We start from the raw sequence: 22,584 nt of genomic DNA, 5'->3' as shown, positions 1-22,584 counted from the left end.
CTTAACCCTCAATCATAAAGTCATTTATTGAGGAAATATAATGAGCAGCCAAATCAGTGTATTTAATTTACTTGTTTATAAACGGAGATACACCGACCAGGCATAACATTATGAACGCTGAGAGGTGAAGTGAATAACACTGATTATCTCTTCATCATGGCACCTGTTAGTGGGGGGGGATGTATTACGCAGCAAGTGACATTTTATCCTCAAAGTTGATATTAGAAGCAGGAAAAATGGGCGAGCGTGAGGATTTGAGCGAGTTTGACGAGGGCCGAATTGTGATGGTGTCAGAAGCGGGACCAACACAATATTAGGAAGGTGGATATTGGGAGTTTATTTCTAACATGTACAAAAAAGAACCGAGTCAATCCCAAACGACTCATTAAGTACTGTTAACGTGTTTTAATCAGCGAGTCATTTGGTGGCTTTTTTACTTGATTGGCCAACATAGAATATATTTATAATAATAATAATAATAATAATAATAATAATAATAATAATAATAACGTTAAAATGCACTTTTAGTTCTCTAGCGTTTAAGGCTATTTAGTTTGCTAGCGCGTCTGTTTGCCTAGCAACGGCAAACATGGAGAGCCAGCAGGTTGAATTTCAACGGTCCAAACGAATATTTATTAATAATATAGATTCATACTCATCAAAAAACATCGCAAAGGTACGATTAATGAAAACTTAATTGTTTATATATTGTTTAAGTGCAGTTTTATGAAGTTGTGTCTGTTTTTGGTTCCGTCAGTACCTCAGTACCTGTGCTGTAGGAGAATCTCTGGAGGAGACTGAAGCAGATGAAGATGAAGAAGCTCCTAAAGAGGAAGATGTTTCACCACAAGAGCGCTTTCAAATAGTCGGAACTGTTTCAAATAAAGATGAAAATAGCAAAAGTTTTGCGCTGGAACAGTACTCGGTAGGTTTTCTCTTCAAGGCCACACCTAAATGAGATATACAGTACATTATAATTATGGTCAAAAGTTTTGGGACACACCTCTTAATCACTAAATTCAGGAGTTTCATTCAGCCCCATTGCCACAGGTGTATAAAGTCAAGCACTTTTATGAAATGCTTCATTTAAGTGGTGTCATGAATGAGGTGTCTTTGTCTCAGCGATGAGGTGCCGATGATGAAATGACGACTCCGTTGACACAGTTTATTTGTAATTAAGAAGTTTATTACAGAATAATAGCAGTGTCGCTCGGACAGCCTGGCTTTGTCCGGAGAGAGCTTGTGTTCGGATCTGCTGCTCTCTGACTCCAATGAAATTTGCTTCTCCTTAAATACTTGAATATCCATACAAAAAACATATGGAATGTATTGGGTGTGTCATTTTCTTAAAACTCAGTAGAGGTTCCCACAGTCCTACTGACAGTTAGGGCCTCTGTGTGATTAATATATTTTCTATAGAATAACAGAAATGTATGCATTTAAAATGGATCCCAGATGTGGGATTGCAACCGAATACACCCCGGCCTCCTTATGGAATGTAGAGGTCTCATGAGAGGCATCCCAGAAGTGTGGGAAACACTTCTACACAATAACCTATATATGAGATTGTTTTAAAAGGAATATTAAAAAGAGATATCTGACCAAATTATTTTATATGAACCTTCCAGACACCTCATATTCCCCCCTTTGGGACTAATTAGTCTCAAAAATCAAAAGAATAACATAATGAACAATGGTTATAGACATAACATAATCTAGTTCCTCCCACATGTATGTTTCCCCAACTTCTCCTATACTTATTCTCCAATGGTAGGCCTCTAGATTATGAAATTGTGCCATGTCCCTTTTCTGTCTACTTCCAGAAACAGCCTCAGATTGGCTCTCATCCGGTCTTTCACCTCTCTGAACAGTAAAAACCTCATATGGCAGCTTCAATGTTGCCATGTAACAACATCCTATCCATCCATATGGCAGAAATATATAAGCTTTATCACCACAAACCCACCAAATATCTTTAAAATTTCCTATAGTCACATTTCCAGGCAAAATCTGATTCCTCACCATCAAAGTTCTGCTTTGTTTACGGTGTGGCATATAAAAAGTCACCTTAAATAAATCACTCTTAGCCTTCTGCTTACGCTCACCCAAATCCATTATATAATTGTCACAATCTGATATTCCCATAAACATTCTAGTTCCTTTATGAGTGTCATTTGAACAAAAACAATCTTTAGCTCCAACAGATCTTACCTCTATTGCATCAGGAACTGCTGTCAATACATTTTCATGCTGATCAAGTAAATTCACATATGGTAAATCTCTCAACCAAGAACAATTATTCTTAGGTCTAAACAAATGCACTGACAAAGCCATCAATCTATCTCCTCCTGATTGCTGCTGAAATAATAACCATGACAGCACATAGTATTGACATATAGAAAGCAACGGCTCTGGTTCCGTTTCCAAAATTGAAGGCCATGTACCTGGTGTTGGAACTTTCACTATACATGGACCATTCAGTCGTCTAACTGATCTTACTGAATGAGTTAACTGCTGAAACCACAAATTCCTACTTGCCCATGGGTCTGAGATTTGTAACACTGAAGAATCTAATCCAAATGCTTTCCACTTAGTTTCTCTCTTCTGTAATGAACGGTACTGGTCAGTCATTTCTTCTGATGTCCAGTCAAAATCTAAGAACTGGTCTTTAACATCCAAAACAGTCCTCTGAGTTGTCACAGATGAATCTACACCCTTCTCTTCTTCCATCTGCTTCCCAGATTTAGACATCTTACTACTACTATTTACACTAAGCTCTAGCTTCAACATAGGCTTCTGAGTTATATTCACCACTTCCTTAAAGTTCAAAGTCGTCATGTCAGGTGTTTGAGTCACCTTTACAAAATTCCTAGGCAACATCGTTGTCACCGTATTATTAACAAAGGTTGCCCTTGTATCAACCTTACTTGTAGTATTTCCAGAAGTGACAAAAGTAGATGCTTTCACCATCACTGTAGTAGCTTCCATTCCCTTCAAAGTCGAAGCTACAGTAGTAATCTCCACTGATATTTTAACACTCTTAGTTGTTTCCGGAACTAAAGTAATACTCCTCATCTGTGTTCTATTTACCCCTAGAGTAGTCGCTGTAGTAGCTTGCTCCTCAATTCTCTTAGCAACCGTAAACATCTCCACAGGACTCAAATCTACTATCATAACCACCACTTTACGAGTTATATAACCTCCTCTCCAACTATTTACCAAGGGAATGAATTTAAACTCCGGCTCATAATAAGTACATGTATATTCCCCTAGGTCTCTTCTAGTAATATTTCTCACAAAAAGTGTACAATCATCACTGACTGTCAACCACCTTACGTCATTCAGCAAAATATATTTCCTCTGATCAAGAGGCACAGTATCAACCTCAGATCCCATTAACAACTCTTCATCACGACTATTCCTCCACACAGGAGGATTACTACCACCAACATTAAACCTCGAGCATTTACAGGGAAGATAAACTGCTCCTCCTAACTTGGCTCTAACTACCTTCTTCTTAAGAGTTGACACCATTGTCACCATCTGAGGCGCTACCGTAGTTAAACATAACACACTCATACTTTCAGAATCATTCAGTGCTGAAAGATTACACTTCTCTGAAGTTCCTACCACTCTAGTCGTCATAACGCTTTGGCCTAACCCTTTTCCTAGCTGGTCTTGGACTCCTTTGTCTACCTGTGTCTCTGCATTCTCCTGCATCAGAATCACTTCCCTTTGTAACCTCTGGCGCTTCACACTCCTCAGGAACAGGCTCTGCTGTTCCTGGGACATATTGAAAATCAACGTCTCCAAATCTCCTTTCCTGCTCACTAACTGCAGAGTCATCTCTGACATCATCAGACACAGGCACACTCCCATCAACATCTTCCACATTATCTTCCACAACATTCCCTTCTAACTTTCTTGAACCTTCAACTTCCTGACTTTGTGACTCTAGTACCTCTTCACTTGGCGCTTTAACACAATGCGACAAATGGTACCACGTTGGAGACCCCTTAACCTGAACCGCAGTTCCCGTACTGCGAACAACTTCAAACGGTCCTTCACGGCGTTCGTTATACCACTTTCTTCTAAATACCTTCACAAACACCTTGTCTCCAGGTTGCACTGAACACTTCCTTTGTTCGTCCAGTCTCTCCTGCACCTCCTCTTTCTTTTGCCTGTCAGAAACGTACGCGGATATTCTTTTATGCAGATTAGCCATATACGCAACATATGCTCTCATTTCATCCTCTAAAAGGGCTAAGCTTGGACCCTTTCCACTTGTACGCAAACAAGGCATCGGCATCAATCTACCTGTAACCAATTCATGAGGTGTCATATGTAACTCACGCAGCTCACTCGAGCGACACACCATTAACGCCAATGGAAGTGCTGCTATCCAATTCAACCCCGTATGCTGGCAAATCTTCACAATGCGATTTTTCAAAACACCATTCATCTTTTCACAAATCCCTTGACTTTGCGGATGATAGACCGCACCAAGACGCTGTTTAATTCCCAATTTTTGCAAAATCAATTTCACTGTTTTATCCACAAACTCTTTCCCATTATCTGAGGATATCCGATCTGGAAGTCCCCACCTGCTTATGACCTCTCTACACAAAAACTTAGCAACAGACTGGGCATCCTTTCGCTTGGTTGGACAAGCCTCAGGCCATCGTGAAAATCTATCCACAACAACCAACATATACCTCTTTCCTTCAACTGGCTTTATCATATCCACAAAGTCCACAACCAACTCACGCATAGGACCTCTCGGAGTTGGAATATAACCAGGAGGAACCATCACTCCCCTTCGAACATTATTTTTCAGACAGATAGTACATCTACCTATAACATAATCAATCTGCTCAAGCAGACATGGTGCCCAAAAACCATACTCCTTTGTAATCTTACGTTTAACTTCCCCCCTTGCAACATGAGCCAACCCATGTGCTTCCTGAATCATTAGACCTAACAGGTCTGGAGGTGCTACTATTAATCCCTCATGATTTCTCCAAAGACCAGTAGAATCCTTGGTGGCACCTCGGTCTAGCCACAACTGTTTATCCACATCAGGAACAGCTTCCTGAAGTAAAATCACATCCTTAAGTGTAATTTTTTCTTCCAAATTCACTTCATGCGTAACCAGAAACACTTCACCCACTTTGTCTGCTCCTGTAACTGCCTTTGCAGCTTCATCAGCTGCTTTATTTCCTTGTGTGACCCTTGACATATCCTTTTTATGTGCTGCACATTTAGCTATTGCTATTTCCTTGGGCTTCATCATAGCATGCAACAGTTTCATTATTTGAGCATGATGCTGTATTGGGGAACCATCAGTTTTCTTAAACCCTCTGTTCTTCCACACTGATCCAAACAAATGACACACATTGTGCGCATAGGCGGAATCAGTATATATTGTCACTCGCTTACCTTCCGCCAACAAACATGCTTCAGTTAGCCCCACAAGTTCAGCAAGCTGCGCAGATGCAGGCTGCAGTATTATTTCAGCCTTCTCAATAACAAATCCAGCTCCTTGGGCTTTCACTACTGCATAACCAGCACTCAACTTATCTTCCACACGATAACAAGAACCATCAGTCCAATATTCTACATCTGCTTCATGCAGTGGGAGAGCTTGCAAATCTGACCTAAGTTTCATATACCTCTCTGCTTCCTTAACACAATCATGTGGTTCACCATCCTCAGGAGTTGGCAAAGTCTCAGCTGGGTTCACTGTAACACACCTCACTAAAGTGACATCTTCCTGCTCTAAGAGTCTATGATAGTCCCTAAGCCTAGGCATAGTCAATGTATACTTGCCATAGTTCAAAAGATTTCTAAGGCTATGATGGGTAAGAATTGTTACTGGATATCCCATCGTAACAGATTATGCTTTATCATACATTAAAGAAACTCCCACCATTGCTCTGTAGCACATGGGTAACCCCAATTATACTTCTGAATACGCAGTAGAATAATAAGAAACAGGTTGAGGGCTTGTTCCTGTTCCTGTTGGCTGACAAAGAACTGCACATGCATATTTACCCCCAATAGAAGTAGACACATACAACAGAAAATTTCTAGAATAGTCTGGAAGCGCTAGCGCTGGAGCCTCCTGTAACCTCCCTTTGATCGTCTCAAAAGCCAAAAGGCCATCCTGTGTCCACGAAAGATTACAATGCAATTGCGCATTCCCTGTATCTTTAATCATAGCTCTCAAAGGCCCCGTTAAACTAGCATAATCCTCTACCCATGCTGAAGAATAGCCAGCAATGCCAAGAAATGTCATCATTTCTCTGACCGTTCTAGGCTTTGGAGCCTTGCGAATAGCTTCCAACTGACTATCAGCAATACTTCTATGTCCCTGTGTTATTGTTTGTCCCAAATAAACCACTCTCTCCTGACAATACTGCAGCTTTTTCAGAGAGACCTTATGCCCCTTCTCTGCCAGTATCTGTAACAACCTAACTGAGTCCTTATGACATATTTACTCATCTAGTGAACAAATAATAATATCATCCACATACTGAATAACCGTGCTTTTTAGCATCTGATCTAACCCTGCCAGATCATCCTTTAACACTTTATTGAATATATGAGGACTATGTTTAAATCCTTGCGGCAACCTCTTATACTCATAAAACTGACCTCTGTATGTGAATCCAAATAAGCCCCTACTTTCTATACCAAGTGGAACACTAAAAAACGCACCACATAAATCTATCACTGTAAAATGTGTCGCATCTGGAGGCATTTGGGCTAACAAAGTATGCGGATCCGGCACTTCTGCTGGAAAATCTGCCACTACTTCATTCACTGCTCTTAAATCATGTACCAGGCGATAAGAATCGTCTGGCTTCTTCACAGGCAACAAAGGCGTATTACTCTGAGGATTCTGTGTTATCTTCAAAACATCTGCTTTCAAAAGTCCTTCAATTTGTGGTCCAATCCCCCTAATTGCCTCTTCTTTCAATGGATACTGGTTCCTCCAAGGAAGTTTAACTCCTGGTCGTAGTTCAACTTTCACTGGTTGAGCTGACTTCACCAGTCCAATATCAGCACTATGCTGAGACCATAAACATCCTGGAACTTGTTGCAACATCTCTTCTCTTATAGAGTTTCCATCCAACTTAGCACTGCAAATGGACTCATGCGTCATCCGCACAGTTTGTGGCTGTCCCTGCCCTTGAGCAGAAATCATAATCTTAATAAAACGCTGGTCCTCACTTCTCCAAATTGCAAGATTCTCCTTCATCGGTAGAAAAACAGCTTCCTCTGCTTGCACCATCATTTCTCCTATATGCTTCTGCTCATAATCTTCAGACACCAACAAAGTCACATGTGGGACACTCTTTTCAATATCAAACTCCTTGGACAAATAATCATCTCTATCTATCTTCATAGCTGCCCCTTGTGGTCCCAAAACTATGCAGCACGAACGAAGTTGAACTTGCTTCGGTTGACGTTTCAACCATTCCTCTGAATTCGATTGGGCAGCATCCTTGAAATACTTAAGTGTACAGTGATATGGATACTCCGGGAGCTTCGCATCAGGCATGTTTGCTACAATAAACTTCTTCCACAACTTGGCGGGCTCCAAAAATTCTGCACCAAGATTTCCAATCCAGAATACTGAAGAGACCTCAGTCTCCACTGACATCAACAATTGGTGCACCACATCATTTGGCACCTCCACCAGACAGCCGTCAGGTGTACACTTTATCGTACAGTTCAATCTACATAAAGCATCTCTTCCCAAAAGTGCAATAGGTGTATGTTCTGATACCAATATAGGTATTGTAGTCTTCAGATTTTTATAACAAAGCTCAATCGGTTTTGTGAGAGGTACCAGCTGTTTTATTCCCTCAAACCCAATTGTCCTAATCCATTGATTAGACATAGGGAGATGTATAGCATCTTCAGGTCGAATACAGGTGAAAGCCGCTCCACTATCTGCCATCATTTCCAAAGGTCTATTATTTACTTTCACCTCTATTGTTGGATCTTTCTCCGACCCTGATGCTACCAGCTGACACCCCCCTGTTGGGTCCTCTGGGCACCTCTAAAATCCTTGCTCCGGGCCCCTGTAAGGGTTCACAGGTCCCTCAAAAGACCTCGGTTGGCCCCTAAATCCTCCTCTTCGGAAATTTCTTCCTCTGAAAATTCCTCCTCTGAAATTTCCTCCTGGCCTGTTGCACTCCCTGGCAAAGTGACCAAACTGTCCACAATTAAAGCACACTTCCGAAGACTGTTGAAAATACGGATTAAATCTTCCTCCTCTTCCTATGTTTCCACGACCTCTTCCTCTCCAGGTCTGCACTTGACCAAACGATGGCTGTGGGTAAGAAACAACTGGAACCACTGATGATGACTGAGATGGTTGAGGCTGAGCCTGGCTCGGCTGTACTTGTGGCAAAGGTGGATTTTGCTGAAACTGACTCTGTATAACCACAGCCTGCTTCTTCTCCTTCTTCTTATTATCCACCAATTGTATTTGGTTAAGTTTTCTAAGGGTTTCTTGGTCCTGCTCTTTTTGATCATGCTCCTTCTTCCTATACAGCTCCACCTGGTGGGCTATATGATCTGTATAGACACCCTTTTCCATGCTTCCAAGACCAACCACCTCTGCTAGCTTACTCCTCACCGGCAAAGGCAGCCCCTTCTGTATTTTAGCTCTCAAAATTGACTGCTCCATTCGATTCAAGTCCGGATCATTTCCTGTGACATTTCTCCACACTTGATGGGCTCTCGAGACATATGCCCTCGGGTTTTCTCCCTGGCCCAATGGCTCAATGAGAATATTATCTGGATGCACATTTGTCGGAAACGTATCTCTTAGCGCTCTCCACACTCGACCTCTATTCGCAGAAAACAACTCCGGGTCATTCACAGCAGTCCCCACATATCGATTAAGCCCTGCTTTCTGTAGAAGCTCCTCCATGGCTGGAACCCCAAGGAGATTAGCTAGAAGTCTCTTAATATCTCCTACAGCCGATTGTGTCCCCACCATAATCTCCTCCAGCTTTGAAATCCAAGGATGTGCTCCATCCTGAAGAGTAGGCAGCTTCTCAAGTATATCTGACATATCTGTATTCTGCCAAGGCTTGTACTCCAAACTCTGTCCTCGGATGACCACTGGACACATCTTCTCCAGTGACTTCCCTTTTCTTGAACGCAACACATACTTTCTGTCCACTTGTTTGGAGTCTTCTTTCTGCAATTCTTTCTTCTGTATCTGCAATTCCCTTAATTGCTCCTCCAGCTCTTTCCGGCCTTCCGGACTAGTAGATTCTTCCAGGCGTGAAAGACATTGATCTATACTTTTTCCCACCTTTCTTAAAGCCTTCTGTTTGTTCTCAATTCTGGTGCTGGATGTTGCAGGAAAAAACCCTCTTGAATACATAGGACCGTCTGAATCACTATCGCTACCTCCATTTTCACTCTCCTTAGAGCTTTCATCCCCTGAGTCTTCTCTCCTCCTTGTTTTATCTCCTCTCTTTTCCGCTTTAGCCAATATCTTCCTGACTGCAGGGTCATATCCTCCCATGACCTCCTCCAGATCGCTTCGATCTTCATCATCTTCAAATTCCATCCTCCTGATCCTCAGCTCACCCTTAGTTTTCAAAGATGTCGTCTTCTTCTTACTTTTAGAACTTGCGTACATCTTTATGGTCGTTTCCGCTTGTCCCATTTCTATTATTCGATCATCCTCATTTCTGATTTGATAATTGCCCTCCTGACTGATCACTGGGAGCTGGGGATAAACCTCCTCAAATTTCACATTCTTCTGATAGGGAGGGGGTTTTTTCACTGAGTCCACATGTGAAAAAGGCACATTGATTTCCGCCATTCGTTTTTCTATTTCTTTTGTGCTTTTTTCTATTTCTTCTGCACCTCTGTCTCTCTTCTCTTTTGCAGCTCTCATCCGCTTCTGCCCTTCATTCTCAAACAACTGGAGAATGCCAAGCTCCTCTTGTCTTTTTTCTTTACGTTTTTCACCTTTTTTACCCTTCTTTTGATCAGCTTTATATGTAGACACAAGCACCTGCATTGTATTAATTACATCTGGATTAAACGTTCCCTCCAATGGCCAAGGTTGGTTAATCTCAGGCCAACGCTTATTCCACTTCTCCATCATCTTTGGGATGCCTTTAACTAAGGAGTTATTCTTCTGTATCACATCAACAGGAGTAATAACCTTCGCAATTTTAACGTCCTTCTCCGACATTGTAATGACTTCCTTATATACCCTTATTGCAAAAAATGAGACTAATCACTATAACTACTTAAAACTATTTCAATTACCACTCCTTTATTTTCCTAAGCAACCGATTTGACACAATCAATAAAACCTAAAATGAATTTGCCAACTCCAAAGGTGACAACCATCCACAACACTAAGTATCTCCTATTATAATAACCAAACACCCAAAGAATCTATCAAATTGTAAGCAAAAGCTCACTCAATTAATCCCCCAAATAAAAGAAAGTCCTATCCCATATGAAACTCAAACTCACACACTCCCACAAGGGACCAACTATCATCAAATAAAGTCCAATTCGCATATTCATTCACCTTAAACCAACAAATAGTCTCAATATCAAACCCCAACACAGCTTAGATCAGAAATCATGCACAGACAATAAAACTCACATTAGCAATCAAAGTTTAGTATATTCCTATGAACGATCAGTCTGTTGCCAAGCCTTTGCTCTCTAATCATTTAGTATAAACAAATACATATACTCTTGTATACACAAATAGATGAATAATAATCATAAAATACACTTAAAATGCAGGTATTGGATAGCAGAGTTTGTGATAATAAACAGGAACACTGGCCTGATTTAGATGAATGATGTCATCACACTTCAGTCCTTATTGAACAACTGCACCTCCACTTTGCATCAGCACACACAAGGGGGGAATCACCCCTCCTTCTCCTCTGCTCACAGAAACCCACTTTATAGTCGTCTCATATGAACACACAGGAATCAGAAGACAGGGCAAAGTTTATAAAGTCTTTTACTAAACAGCACTCTATTAATTCACAACTTTGCTCAGGTTTTTTTCCTTCACTTCAACAAACTTTTATACACATGCAAGCATTTGCAGTCAGGCTAAACATTACACCTACAAAGGTTAGGCACTTCAACTACACACACACACATACATTAATGTACATGGGCCTACTTAGTTCAGTTCCTTCAGTTCCTCTGACTACTTTTCAGTCCTTAAATCCTTACATATTCCTTATTTCTGTTTACATTAAACTCCTTTATATTGTCTATTCCTTAAACTCCTTTTAATAAATTTTTACGTCCTCGGATCTCTGCAAATCTGAATTACATGCATTCTATTCTTCTGCTATCTTAACTATTTGCTATCTGCTCCTCATCCTTCAAACCTCCTGAGGCTGGCTCTCCAATGTCTGTGGTGTCAAAAACTCAACTTCAAACATACTTTATCTTAAAACCACACCACAGCCAGCAGCAGCAAAAATCACATAGATTCATGGCATATTACACACACTCACACATAACTTTACAATTTATTGGTTTACTTATCCTAATTCTTCATAAAAGTGGGCTTAGGGGTCTTTTTTTCTCCTTTTTTTTTTTTAAAGCCTGCCCTTACCACACTTCGCATCATCTGGTTTCCATCATTACTCACATTACACTCAACCTCACACTAGACGACACCCTCCAATCACTATGATTGACAGCTCTCCATACCATTTGATTTCCTTACTCCCTAGGCCAAAAACTCCCCCTAAACGTGGGATACTGTCTCTCTCTCCCATACGCACATAGAAGCAGCACCTCTGACGTCACCTTACGCAGCTCTCTAAGTCTGGGCAGCCCCCACTTTTTCTCCCCCTCTCACACACACACACAAAGGGATCAGGGAGCAAAAAACAGGACTTTGTTACTTATAAGAATTCAATGCAACTTAGCTGTCAGCACTTCATCTAAACACTAAGCCATGATTCACACTATACTTTTCACTTTAATACTATATCCATTCTTTAAAAATCTTTCTTGGGAGTTTATTGCTTACATTTCAAATGTCCTCATCATTTCTGAGGCTCATAAATTTTTAATTAATTAACCTCCCAAAGAAAGCTCATTAATTATCATTAATTACTTAATTAGCATTAACTGTCCTTCTTGAAGAAGCTTATTAAAATTACTTATTACTTACTAAAACAAATCTTCTTCAAGGGCTCATTGTCTGTAAATAAATACTACATCTAAACTCACTATATCTCCTACTATCCACCAATGTAATCTATTAAAATAATTACACACTAACACTTAAGACAGGCGCCACACATTACACAAATGCACACAAATCAACATCATGCTCTTACACACCACACACACATAACACCCCTCCTTCTTCTTATCACACAAGGGGGTTCACACACACACAAACGCACACACATAGACCTAAAGCTCTTACACACACATACATGAAGGACCTACGCACACACATAACCCAGAAAGACACACCCCGTCTCTCTCTCTCTCACTCACTCCATTTTAAATAATGAGTTAACCCTTTTTCCTATTTTTTTTTAACACAAGCATGCTTTTCCTATTATTCTCTTAATCTTTTTAACTCTGTTTATCCCTTTTAGCGCTATTCGTCTATGCCTTTAAACATTTTAACCTCTTTTCCTATTACTGAACTATTCCTCCATTTCTTCTCTTGTCCCTTTTCACCACAATTACTCTTAATCCTTAACTTCATCTCTTAGTCCTATGTCCCCACGCTCAGAGCTTCATTTTTCTCCTCTTATTTTCACAACACAACTACTGTATATCTAGCCAATGTTCACGCAATGGTTAATATCCACGTCTTACCGCTCATAAAGTCTATTGGGCCCAAAACTCCATAATCTCGCATGGCGTATTAACACACTGTAACCGTTACTAATTAAGGCTATTGTACACACCTTTTTTTCTTCTCTTACTTCTACTTAAACTTTTTCCTTTTCTATCCTTATTAATTATATTTCCAGAACCCCCCGTTATTGCAAAGTTTACTATGCAATAAACCTCAAATTTAGACGGAGCATCATTCCACCGTCCACACCTCATAGCTCACACACCAGATCTTTCAGTGCAGCCAAACACCACAAATTACAACACACAGGCTCACGCCCTATCATCATAAAAAATAGAACGCTCACCTGATGTCGTTATGACAGTGTAGCAGCTACATCAGATCCTGTTCGTGACGCCATCTGAGGTGTCTTTGTCTCAGCGATGAGGTGCCGATGATGAAATGACGACTCCGTTGACACAGTTTATTTGTAATTAAGAAGTTTATTACAGAATAATAGCAGTGTCGCTCGGACAGCCTGGCTTTGTCCGGAGAGAGCTTGTGTTCGGATCTGCTGCTCTCTGACTCCAATGAAATTTGCTTCTCCTTAAATACTTGAATATCCATACAAAAAACATATGGAATGTATTGGGTGTGTCATTTTCTTAAAACTCAGTAGAGGTTCCCACAGTCCTACTGACAGTTAGGGCCTCTGTGTGATTAATATATTTTCTATAGAATAACAGAAATGTATGCATTTAAAATGGATCCCAGATGTGGGATTGCAACCGAATACACCCCGGCCTCCTTATGGAATGTAGAGGTCTCATGAGAGGCATCCCAGAAGTGTGGGAAACACTTCTACACAATAACCTATATATGAGATTGTTTTAAAAGGAATATTAAAAAGAGATATCTGACCAAATTATTTTATATGAACCTTCCAGACACCTCATGAACAACCCCTGAAGTCTGACATGTCGAAATTGTCGATGCAGCACAAACTGGCAGAGCTATGAAACGTAAACACTTTTCCCAACATTGCCTTACAGGTCATCATACATAACTTTAGCTAACAGTTTAATCTTGTGTGGTCTTGTGTGTAGAAATGACCACAAACACACTTCAAAACCTTGTGACGAGTGGAAGCTGTTATAGCTGCAAAGGGAAGACCAGCTCCATATCAATGCCTATGGATTTAGCATGGGATGATCTGCAAGCTCCTGTCGGTGTACTGTGTAGGTGTCCCAATCAGCCCCGGTTCTGGACTGCTTTGCTTGGGGGGGCAGTAAAACCTAATGAGGGGGCATGTTGATAGTCATGTTTTTGAAGCCAGAAATATATTCAAGGCTTGATTTGTGCATGAATGATGACAGCCAAGCTATTGATACTGGCTTAAAGTGATGTATGAGGTAAAGAAATAAAAATGCATGTTTTCGAACTTAAACTTAAAACCCAATGATTAAAAAATACATGTTGATTATGTAAATGGAGAAAAAAGATTATCTAATTGTATTTCATTTTAATACGCCCCCTTAATTAAATTGCCATTACTAATAGAACAACTCTATTTCTTGAAAGGCTTTAATACAAATTTAAGTCAAAGCTGACAAATGTACCTACACACAGACTGAGAATATTCAAACGTGGAAATAGGAATGAGTGAGAATATTTATATTATTGGGAAATTAAAATATAAAGAAAACAAAAGAATATTAATTCTGTAAAAAAAAAGTGTTTACCAGTATACCTGCCTCTCGCTCACACTAACAGAACATATACTGCCGAACTGAACTGTTTGGGGCAGTCTGCCGATTTTTATATGACTCAAAGAGCCAATCAGGAATAAGCAAGGAAATATCTTCACACTGTAAAACAAAATGCATTTTTGTGATTGGTTCAGAGATAATTTTAAAAATAGCCGTTGCTTGCATTGTGCTTGGGGGGGCAAAGACACAATTTGGGGGGGCAATGCCCCCCTCAGCCCCCCCCCTAGCGCCGGCCCTGGTCCCAATACTTTTGTCCATGTATACCAGCTAAATGTATATCAGTAAACAAACAAACTCGCATTTGCACATGCCTACTGCATTCCCAACTACAAAAAGGTTAGGACAGTAGAAAAAATGCAGTTAAAAGAGTGCAAAGAGCGATCAGGTGGCGCAGCGATCTTGAGATCTCAAATTCAGATCCTAGCTGTGCTATCAAATGGCCAGCTACACAGACACTGTCTTTCAAATTTTCACCTGTCTGTTTATACCTGGATAATTTAGCAGTGTTTTTAAAACACTAACAAGGTTTCTCATCAGAGCTGAGCTTTTGCAGGCAACTTTGCAAGTGAAATGTCGTGTTCATAAGGCTGAAATCCCATTAGCCACTTTGTTACACTGTACTAACCCACTTTTTTTAGGCATTAGACCGTCATGAGCTTCTACAGCGCATAATGGAGTGTGATGTCATTGTATATAATATCTCAGAAAAAGCTGAAGTAATCGATGAAGCAACATGGGCCATTTCAGGTATTTAAAATGCCTAGCAGCTTACAGTTTACATTAGTATAAACCTGTCTTAATTCAGGCAGTGTGGAAACTTGTGTGTACTCGTTGTAGCCCTCCATGGTGAAATCGAGCATTTTACATCTCCCAAGATGTTCATTTTGGTGTCGACGCTAATGACATGGGCGATGACAAAACCACCTGATCCAGTGAGTACCCAAAACTGTACACACATTTATTTTTTTGATAAAGCAGCTATAAAAACTGAGTTTATATATAAAAAAAAATTCTAGGATGAGCCTGAAATCCCAGTGACTGAGGACGACTTCACACGGAAGAGGCCTCATCCAAACTTTAAAGAACATGCCAGTGCCGAGAAGCTTGTTCTTAAGCTGGGGAAAACGGTTAGTCATAAGATAAATTAACAAACCTTGTTTTTTGGATGGCACAGTTTTTTTTTTTTTCATTTCTACTCCCAATTTTTCTCTCATCAGAAAAAATCCAAGCTATCCACTTATGTTGTGGCTGCTGGGCTGCAGTACGGCATGGGAGAAGGAATTTTACACTTTTTCTTTAAGGTACTGTAACAGATGCCTCGGATGATCAACTACATATTTGAAAAGTAAAAAAAATTATTTATAAATCACTTATTTTAGGCATCTTGGCTTGGGGAGTTGAGCAGCATCCCTGTTTTGGATCCAGGCAGCAACATCATTCCTGTCATCCATGTCCATGATCTGGCTAGGTTAGTGAAATTAATACTGTAAATTAAAGTGATTATTGAAGTAATTCCAGTATGTTGTTTGCTTATGTATTAATTATATACAACGTGTCTTCAGTGTAGTGCAAAATATCATTGATCACAAATCCAAAATACACTACTTTATTGCTGTGGATGATTCGCACCATACTCTGGAAAACATTGTACAGGCAAGTGCTCAATTAAAATAAAATAAAAAATATATATATGTATTTTTCTTGTTTTAATTAATTTTGTCACCACTGTCTTCTGTATTTCAGGCTATTGCAGATGAGCTGGGACCTGGAAAGGTTGAGAAAGTCCTTAAAGACAATGTGTACCTCAACAAGGAACTTATGGTACTCCCATTAGGACAAAGTAGAGCGGTTTTTAACTTTGGGGTCAGGACTCCATGTGATGCATATAGGGCCATTGAAGATTTATTTAAAAAAAAAAAGTTCTAGGTTGATGTATAATTTTATTTATTTAAAATTTATTCAATTTTAAGCTTCTGTCATGCTCATGACAGTACCAGCTAGGTGAAATGTCGTCTTTCTGTGTGTAATATGATCATTTAATGATCATTTAAGCACCCAATAATTTTTTGTCTACATAAATAAAACTATACGTTTTAAATGAAAGTAGAGACGTGATCCATGACAGTTAACAAATGCTCTCTTAGACTCAGACATGAGAATATTGCACTTTATCCACAAACATATTTGCTTGTGAGTGGATTGATCAATAGTATACATACAGTATATGCAGTGATAAATGTATCTGTGTTCTATTCCACTGTAAGAAATGGAACTATAGACTATTCTATAGTCTATAGACCACAGACTATCGCTTCATATAAATATTATAATCATATTAATGGTTTACACATGATTGAAAAGTATTCATGTTATTTAGGTATAGAGTAGCAAGCTACTGTGTGCTTAATAAAAAATACAAAAGTCCCAAGTTTTTCTGCCCGTCTATTTATGTAACTTCCCCACCCAATCTTTAATCTAAATAAAAATTTACGACAGCACGGTGGCTAAGTAGCACTGTCGCCTCACAGCAAGAAGGTCTTGGGTTCGGTCCCCAGGTCGGGCAGTCCGGGTCCTTTCTGTGTGGAGTTTGCATGTTCTCCCCGTGCCCATGTGGGTTTCCTCCGGGTGCTCCGGTTTCCTCCCACAGTCCGAAGACATGCAAGTGAGGTGAATTGGGATATGAAATTGTCCATGACCTTGTGAACTGATGAATCTTGTGTAACGAGTAACTACCGTTCCTGTCATGAATGTAACCAAAGTGTAAAACATGACCTTAAAATCCTAATAAACAAACAGACAAATAAAAATTTAATAATTATTAAAAAAAGTGAAAACTGAATTTTGTTGAATTAAATATGTCCATATGAGCATGTACTTGACCAGTTTGACTTGTATGTTGTGGTTCTGTTCCCTCAGCGAGCAGAGTTAGATTGCTCGAGTATAAACCTCTGTATCGAACCAACGATGCTCAAGGATAAACTGAACATACGCTGGGTGTGTGAGTCTGGACTTATTGACAATATTAGCCATGTTGTGAAGGAGTTCCAACATGCCAGACAGCTACAAGTAAGTATATCAGTTTATACAACTAGAGGACCTTCTATAGACATTGTTAATGACAAGTTTATTGTCAAGTGTTAATTATAATGAAAATGCTGATCAGATTCACTCACTTATTTTCTAGCCCATCAAGATCTGTCTGATGGGTCCGCCTGCTGTCGGGAAGAGTTCAGTAGCAGCACTTCTTTGTAAACATTATAAACTCCATCATATCGGAGTCAAGGAGGCTGTCGAGGAAAAAATAAACTACCTGGTCAGTTTGATTAGCAAAAGTACTGCAATACAGAGCTGGACAAGATTATTTAAAAACTGTAAGGGGGCATTTAATACAAGCAACATGGTAAAATAAAGATGTTTGCGCAACTATGGGTCGAGGAGGGGTCAAGGCTTACTATTTTGTGAAAAATGCATCTGTCATTAATCAAATAGCGTAAGAATGATAATCCTTAATAAGCAAAACAAGGATTTAATTTACTTTAACCTTTACAGTGCATTATATCATTAAAACGTTTAGCAAGTTAAATGTTAAATGCCCCTGACCTTAGATTTTTTATAGATCACTCTCTTACAAACCAGCATGCTTAGAAATACTGTGACAAACATGGTTTGTTCAGCACTGCATCTACAAATACAAGTTATGCAGTTATAAATGTAAACACTGTCAGTTTCTGATACCTGCACAAACTGTATCTCAGTTATTTAAATTTGACTTTGATTAGGAGGCGGTTCTTGATGGAGATGATGAGACTGATGAAGTGTTACAGGGGACTAAAGAGCAGCTCGTCTCTTTGAAGGACATTGTTTCTCAGAATGCAGGTAAACTCCCTCTTTAGAACAAGGTATTTTCAGAAGTAAACACCGTTCACCATGTTAGTCTGTTTGCTTTGTATAAATCAAATGTGTATCGATACTTTTGTTTTTGTAATCGCTGTTTGGACGGCACAGTAACACGGCAGGTAGTGTGGGTGTTGCTTGTTTTCCTTGTGTTTGAATACTTTCATCCCAATAACATGAACAAGGTGGATTGGCTGCCCTGGGTGTAAAATTTAGTAAAAATTTTTAAAGTGAGTAAAAATGAGCGTAAAAATTGGACTTTGTTTTCACATCATGTGTCCCAAACTGCATTACACGTGCTACTTAGTGTGTATCTGTACTATTGGTAGTACACTAATTAGGCATATTATTTAGTATGCTAGGGTTTGGAACAAAGCCCATGCAATACCGAATATTTCTTTAAACCCTGTCTTCATTAGGCATAAACGGAAATGTTCCCACCAACCTTTAAGCTGGACTTTTGTTAGAAATGAAGCCTTTGGCGTTACATTGAGTGAGGCAGGATGGCTTGACATTCAGCATTATATCATATGAGTTAATATAATGCATTGTTTTGTGGTATATAATGAGTGTGTGTGTGTTGATAGACCAACCTGCGGACCAGAATGTTTTGCGCATTATAAGAGAAAAGCTTCTCTCCAAGCCTTGTAGAAATCAGGGGTTTGTTTTGGATGGATACCCCTCCACACTGGAACAGGCTAAAGAACTTTTCTATGGTAAGGTTTTCACGTCAGGATTAAAGCAATTTAAGATTTTTTTGTCTTATGTATAGAACTTGTTTCATGTGTTTCAGATGAGGACACGGAACTGTTTGACTCCAAAATACAACCTTATAATAAAAATCTAATACCAGGTAAGTCTTTTAATAACAGTTAGTTTTGTTTATATGGTTTTGATATATGAAATGTGTCTTTAATAGTGCAGCGATTAGATCAATGAACATGAATTAGTACGCTCTGGATACATACTTGTGGCTCTTATACAGAACAGAAGAAAACAAGAACGAAAATGTACTCTAAATTAAGTACATTTAAGATTTGATGCCACATATCGATTCCAACCCAGACAATCACGGCAACCTGGTGTACGTCTTTTGCAGAGTACGTCTTTTCTCTGGATGTTACCGATGAATACCTAATAGAGCGAGTTCAGAACCTTCCAGAGAACGTAGCGGTTGAGATGCACTACACCCAGGATGAGTTTATGCAGCGTCTGTCTCAATTCAGGGAGATAAATACAGAAGATGAGAGCGTGCTTAACTATTTCGATGAGCTAGAGATCCACCCTGAACACATCGGTAAGTGAAATGGGTCATTTTAAATACAAATGTCGCTAGTTTAGAACATTTTAGTACAATATTTGAGCTTATCGAGTACACAGATACTACCGACCAGCTATTTAGGTTATTGTAAAGAATAAGAAAATGTGTTTCTAAGGTAAAACAGTAGTGGTCAATAATGATGTAAGGAACATTTAGGGTTCCCTTTTAAAAACTTAAATTATTCACATTATGATAAATTGCATGGAAATGAGGCTAGCTGAAGAGAATGTTTTCAAAACGTGAGCTTTGGGTGCCTGATTATTTTTAAATTTGTATAAATACAGCCGTAATTCTGAAGCCAAATTATAATTTTGAGACGTATGTGCATGGATCTAACGTGGAATTAAGTAGCAATTACTTTTTAGCTACAATAGCCTTTTGTCCTCAGTCCTCTTGGTTGATGATCCACAGTGTTGGGTTTTATTTTCAGAGATCAACAATGTGAACGACTCTGAGAATGAAGCCGTGATAGAAAAGATCATTGAGATAGTGGGGAAAGCAATGAACTATGGTCCCACACCTGAGGAATGTGAGGAACTGGAGAGGAAACAAGCTGTGCAAAGGCAGCAGCAGCTTATCTACGAGGCAGACGAAAATGTCTGCAGAGAGACGGAGGAGAACGCCAGAATAACCGCTCTCCTAGAGGAATGGGTAAATCCAATTAGCATTACAGCTAACCCTAAAACGTATTGGTTTAGCTGTTGCCAGACACAAACAAATCAATCCCTAAACACTGACCCCACCACACACAGCTACACTTCATTGGATAAAGAAACAATAAATATGCCTTTAACCTAAAAAATGATGTGGTGTTTATAAATGCTACTTTGCTACTTGTGGAATATTATGTAAACGTGTTAATGACACTTAATGGCATATTATTTAGTATAATTAATTATAATTCAAAATAGAGCCAAAAGTATGTGAATACCTGATATTTTTGGGGTCAGACACTGAGGGGGTGATTGCTGTGGTGTAGGGCAGTGGTAGCTTGGTGATTAAGGTACTGGATGAGTGATCAGAATAGTGTTGGCTCAAGCCCCAACACTGCCTAGTTGCCCCTAGTGCCCCGCTGAGCAAGGCTCTTAACCCTGAACTGCTCATATTGGGGCATAAATGCTTGCAACTTGAGTGTATGCTTTAAATATAAGCACATTTTGAATTTGATGCCTGCAACATACTCAAAAAAGTTGGGACATGGACAAAATAAAAGTGAAAAAGTTGATAAATGTTCAAGTTACACCATTTTCAAACATTTCACAATAAGCAGGAGAATTGGGAACAGGCAAGGTAAATCATGATCCACCTATTAACTATTAACTAAGTTGCACTTATATAAACATATAAATCACACGGTGCACTCTGTGTCGGTGGTAGTCAATGTGGCTCAAGCTGTGGTGTCTTTAGAACAGGAATGTAACGGAGGTGAAAAATCAGGAGCATGAGCTACTGGAGATGCGGTCACTTCCTTTAAGACACTATCTGATGAAGAACGTCATACCAACACTCACACAGGGGCTCCTGGAGTGCTGCAAAGCAAAGCCTGAAGATCCGCTAGACTTTATGGTACATTTGTATTTAAATATTCTTAAATGTACAACAGTTTATTATTAGCTGATTATAACGAATTGTGAACTGTGTTTCAGGCCGAATTTCTATTCAGGAACACGGAGGACTAGTCATCTTCATGCATCTTTTCTTTAACCAGGGTGGTGTGAAATATAATGGTATGCTTTTTACCATGTATGGCAAAAATGTACACTGTGTAAGCCCAAAAAATATTATATAAAAAAAATCATTGAATAAAGTGTATTGTGTCTGTTTGGTGTGATTTTTTTGTAAATGGATACGAACATGTACAAGCTAATTTATCAGTTATAAAAAGAAACAAGTGAGATAGTTGCGTATTAGAAATGTTGTAATCAAGAACATTCTAATATACTTACTGTTTTCTTACTCATCTCACTGTAACCGAACTAACGCCCTGGTAAAAACACACACCTTTAAGCTCCAACAATTCTGCACTCTGATTGGTCAAATATAGCTCCACCACTTCCCAACGTTTACCTGTAGAGAATGCAGTACCTCCAAAAACACAATTATATTAAAAGAATGCCTGTATAAGATCTGTTGATGCATGCTCAATAATCCAGGTACACAAATCCACAAAGTTGAATCAGTTCATCTGGACACAAGTTGGTTGTAGAGATACGTTTCGTCACTCAATCCGAATGACTTCTTCAGTTTGACCAGACGAGGTGGCGATGGACTGCTAATCTATTGTGCTCTGCACGCGTGGGTTCGAATCCCATCCTCGTCGAAGTACAAGCACTTTTAAAAGCTCGGTTTGCTTTGAAAACATCGCCGCTTATTGACCACATGAGAAAAAACCAACAGGTGTAGGAACCGCAGTTCAGTAAGTCTGTGTTAACTACTATTTCCACCTCAATTGCAAAAGGAAACACCTGAACAATCTGCCCAGAAACGCATTTTACCAGGCAGGACGAGACGAGGTGGCCGAGTGGTTAAGGCGATGGACTGCTAATCCATTGTGCTCTGCACGCGTGGGTTCGAATCCCATCCTCGTCGAAAAGAATCCCTTTTAAAGTCTTGATGCATGCTCAATAATCCAGCTACACAAATCCACAAAGTGGAGACCTTTGAACGAAGCGTGGTTACTAATCTGTATGTCATTAACATTATATTTAAAAAACGGCTGTATAAGATGAACTGTTTCTATTTGTTGTTACCGTTGTGTT

At 39.5% G+C, this 22,584-nt stretch overlaps 1 protein-coding gene and 1 non-coding gene across 3 annotated transcripts; both read left to right on the top strand.

Annotated features, from left to right (window-relative positions):
* The first annotated feature begins 584 nt into the window (after positions 1-584).
* Positions 585-21,646, top strand: ak7a (adenylate kinase 7a). Of its 2 annotated transcripts, XM_063001011.1 has the most exons (18): positions 585-676; positions 758-925; positions 15,249-15,357; positions 15,448-15,542; positions 15,627-15,737; positions 15,828-15,911; positions 15,990-16,078; positions 16,173-16,263; positions 16,354-16,431; positions 17,527-17,676; positions 17,795-17,923; positions 18,390-18,486; positions 19,092-19,220; positions 19,298-19,357; positions 19,604-19,801; positions 20,256-20,476; positions 21,233-21,391; positions 21,472-21,646. In XM_063001011.1, exons 1-18 carry the CDS (start codon positions 590-592, stop codon positions 21,502-21,504), a joined length of 2,088 nt encoding a protein of 695 aa, XP_062857081.1. In that variant the 5' UTR covers positions 585-589; the 3' UTR covers positions 21,505-21,646. The 2 variants fall into 2 exon arrangements, with proteins under 2 accessions (XP_062857081.1, XP_062857082.1); XM_063001012.1 differs by lacking the exon at positions 21,472-21,646 and having other exon boundaries at positions 21,238-21,362.
* A 686-nt stretch (positions 21,647-22,332) lies between these two features.
* Positions 22,333-22,414, top strand: trnas-gcu (transfer RNA serine (anticodon GCU)). The gene has a single exon. It is a non-coding gene; the product is annotated as a tRNA-Ser (tRNA).
* Positions 22,415-22,584: the final 170 nt, after the last annotated feature.

The sequence above is a fragment of the Trichomycterus rosablanca genome, chromosome 9 (genome assembly GCF_030014385.1).
Source record: "Trichomycterus rosablanca isolate fTriRos1 chromosome 9, fTriRos1.hap1, whole genome shotgun sequence".
NCBI classification, from domain to species: Eukaryota; Metazoa; Chordata; class Actinopteri; order Siluriformes; family Trichomycteridae; genus Trichomycterus; species Trichomycterus rosablanca.
This window is presented reverse-complemented; position numbering and strand designations above follow the sequence as displayed.